The sequence below is a fragment of the Penaeus monodon genome, chromosome 9 (genome assembly GCF_015228065.2).
Source record: "Penaeus monodon isolate SGIC_2016 chromosome 9, NSTDA_Pmon_1, whole genome shotgun sequence".
Taxonomy (NCBI): Eukaryota; Metazoa; Arthropoda; class Malacostraca; order Decapoda; family Penaeidae; genus Penaeus; species Penaeus monodon.
In genome coordinates this window covers 36,476,109-36,478,608 of record NC_051394.1, presented here as the reverse complement: position 1 = coordinate 36,478,608, position 2,500 = coordinate 36,476,109, and the positions used below count along the sequence as shown (strand labels likewise).

The 2,500-nt window shown below is 53.6% G+C and overlaps 1 protein-coding gene across 1 annotated transcript in view; it reads left to right on the top strand.

Moving 5' to 3' along the window:
• The first annotated feature begins 172 nt into the window (after positions 1-172).
• Positions 173-2,500, top strand: part of LOC119576709 — a 44,530-nt gene continuing 42,202 nt past the window's right edge. The window contains exons 1-3 of the mRNA XM_037924356.1: positions 173-288; positions 402-968; positions 1,003-1,790. Coding sequence (XP_037780284.1) covers positions 173-288; positions 402-968; positions 1,003-1,790 — 1,471 coding nt within the window. The remainder of the gene's footprint in view (positions 289-401; positions 969-1,002; positions 1,791-2,500) is intronic.

The following is a 2,500-nucleotide window of genomic DNA, read 5'->3' as shown; positions in this document are numbered from 1 at the left end:
CGACTGCGTGTGAGGACGCCTTGTGACTCGAGACTTTTCCGTGCTGGAGAGAACCTTGTTTTCGTTTTGCTGTTGGGGGTTATGCTCTGAATACACTTTTCTGAAAGGATAATTTTGTCTCATTTGGTGACCAGATTAGCCAGTGATCTCAACGCAGGAAAAAGGAGGAATCATGAGGCTCCTGCCGATCCTTTTGCTAGTCTTCGTCGTGGGGGCGGCGTCTGGCATCAACTTCAACATCTTCCGATGGCCGTCGTTTAACCGCGGCAACCGGTACAAGGGAGGAGGGTATGGCGGCGGCGGCGGCGGCGGCGGCGGGGGTATGGCGGGGGCAAAGGGGGAGGAGGTTTCGCGGGGCATCTCAGAGGGCTCCAGCGACTCAAGTCCCAGGCATTCACTAGCCTTAGGAACCTCAAAGCTCCGTTTATTGAGGGCATTCGGAACTTGAAGAGTCAGGTGCTCGACTTCAAAGGCAGCCTCTTCAACAAGGGAAACTTTTTCAATAAGGGAGGCGGACAGTCCAGCTACTACCGCCGCCCGCCGTCCCATTACGGAGGCGGATCATCGGGAACCGGGTACGGAGGCGGCGGCGGCGACGGCAGCAATGGCTACATCCAGGTGTCTTACCAGCCTCCGTCCACGGGTTACGGCGCTCCTCCGGCCCCTTCCTCCAACTATGGCGCTCCTCCGGCCCCTTCCTCCAACTATGGCGCTCCTCCTTCCGACACGTACGGTGCCCCACAGGCCCCGGCCACCGGATATGGCGCTCCTCAAGCTCCTGCTACCGGCTATGGCGCTCCACAAGCCCCAGCCACTGGCTATGGCGCACCTCAGGCCCCACAAGCCCCGGCCACTGGCTATGGGGCACCTCAGGCTCCAGCAACTGGATATAGCGCCCCACAGGCTAACACCGGAGGAGTGCAAGCAAATCCCACAGGGCTAAAGGCTCCTCAGGTGCAAAGCTCTGGGTTCAGGCCGTCAGCTCCCCTCACCTGGGTACAGCGGTACGGGAACGGGGCAGACGGCCGCAAGACCTCTGCAAAATACCTATAATGCCGGGACAGGTCAGGCAGCTACTGGTCACAGCGGAAGCCAGGCCCAGTCGCACATCAACGCGCCCTTATCGGCGGCGATGGCCATGGGTCACCTGCTGAAGGAGGAGGAGGTGATCAAGGGCGCCGGGAAGGCGGAATGGCAGCCCGTGACGGGAGCCCCCACAGCTGCTCCTCCCATTGACGTCCGCGCCCCGGCGTCGGTGGTGCAAAACCAGGGGACAAAGACCCAGATCACGGCAGCATCGCCAACAGATGAGCCCCTCTTTATCGACTTGACGGGGCCTGGCACGACCGGCGGGGGCGCTAACGGAGGGGTGATCGGAGGTGCACTCGGGGGGACATCAAACACCTTCAATGGTCTATCAAGCGATCCTGTGGTCGTGGACGACACCGACGACACCTTACTGATTTCTGCGACTGAGGAATATGACGACATCTTATTGGTAGACAAAGGCAGCGCCGACGCAGCGGCCGAGGCACTGTCCAAAGTCGTGGACGCAGCGCTGCTCATCGATGAACCCGCAGGAAAGGCCCTTTCTGGGAGCCGCCCTCAGGAGAACGTCGTGTCCGTGGGACAGACGGCCTTCGCGAGCAGCAAGGGGCGCAGCTCAGACACGCTGCAGCCCGGTCAGAACTCCAACATGATGTTCTCAGGTCTCATGGAAGAACTGCAGCTGAGCACCCTCATGGCCCTCATTCGAAGGGCCAACCTGGAGGCCATGCTCACTACGGAAGGTAAGGCTTGCAGTGTTCACATCATACAGTAATGAATAAGCAACTTATATTTCTAGTCACTTTCTATAGTCTAGTAGCAAAAGAAAGTCTTTTAGCATAAATTAAAATGTGGTGTATGCACCATGCAGTCTTAACGTGTTTTAGAAGAGCATTTGCATTCACGTGTGGAAATGTTCCGACTGGCGCTCCAAAGCCAAATGGCAATACGAAAGCTTTGAGATATTGACGCTTCTCAGGCGATCGCTGCTTGTAATTCACCGATATCTTGAAAGCGACTTGTGACAATAAGATTACAAGCTTCAACGCAGTCATTACGCACTGAAACCGCCGATATACACTAGAGACCGCACGAAAACCCCAAACGCACGCCATGTGTTGTGATGACGTCAAACGGGTTCTAGTAGTGTTTCAGGAGATTATATAGGTTAGATGCAGAGGCTGAGGAATTTCGGCGGACGTGGTCGAGCAATGCGATGTCAGGTCAGAAATATATTTTGCTAATCTCCTTAAGCAATCAGATCTTTAATTTTGCATTATTTTTTTCTTTTATCTATCATTATTATTAATATTATCATTTAATATCATTATCAGCATCATTGTCGTTATCATTACTGTTATTATTGCTATCATTATTATCATTATTATTATTGTCATTATTATTATTATTACCATCATCATCATCATTACTATCACTGTAATTATTTTATCAT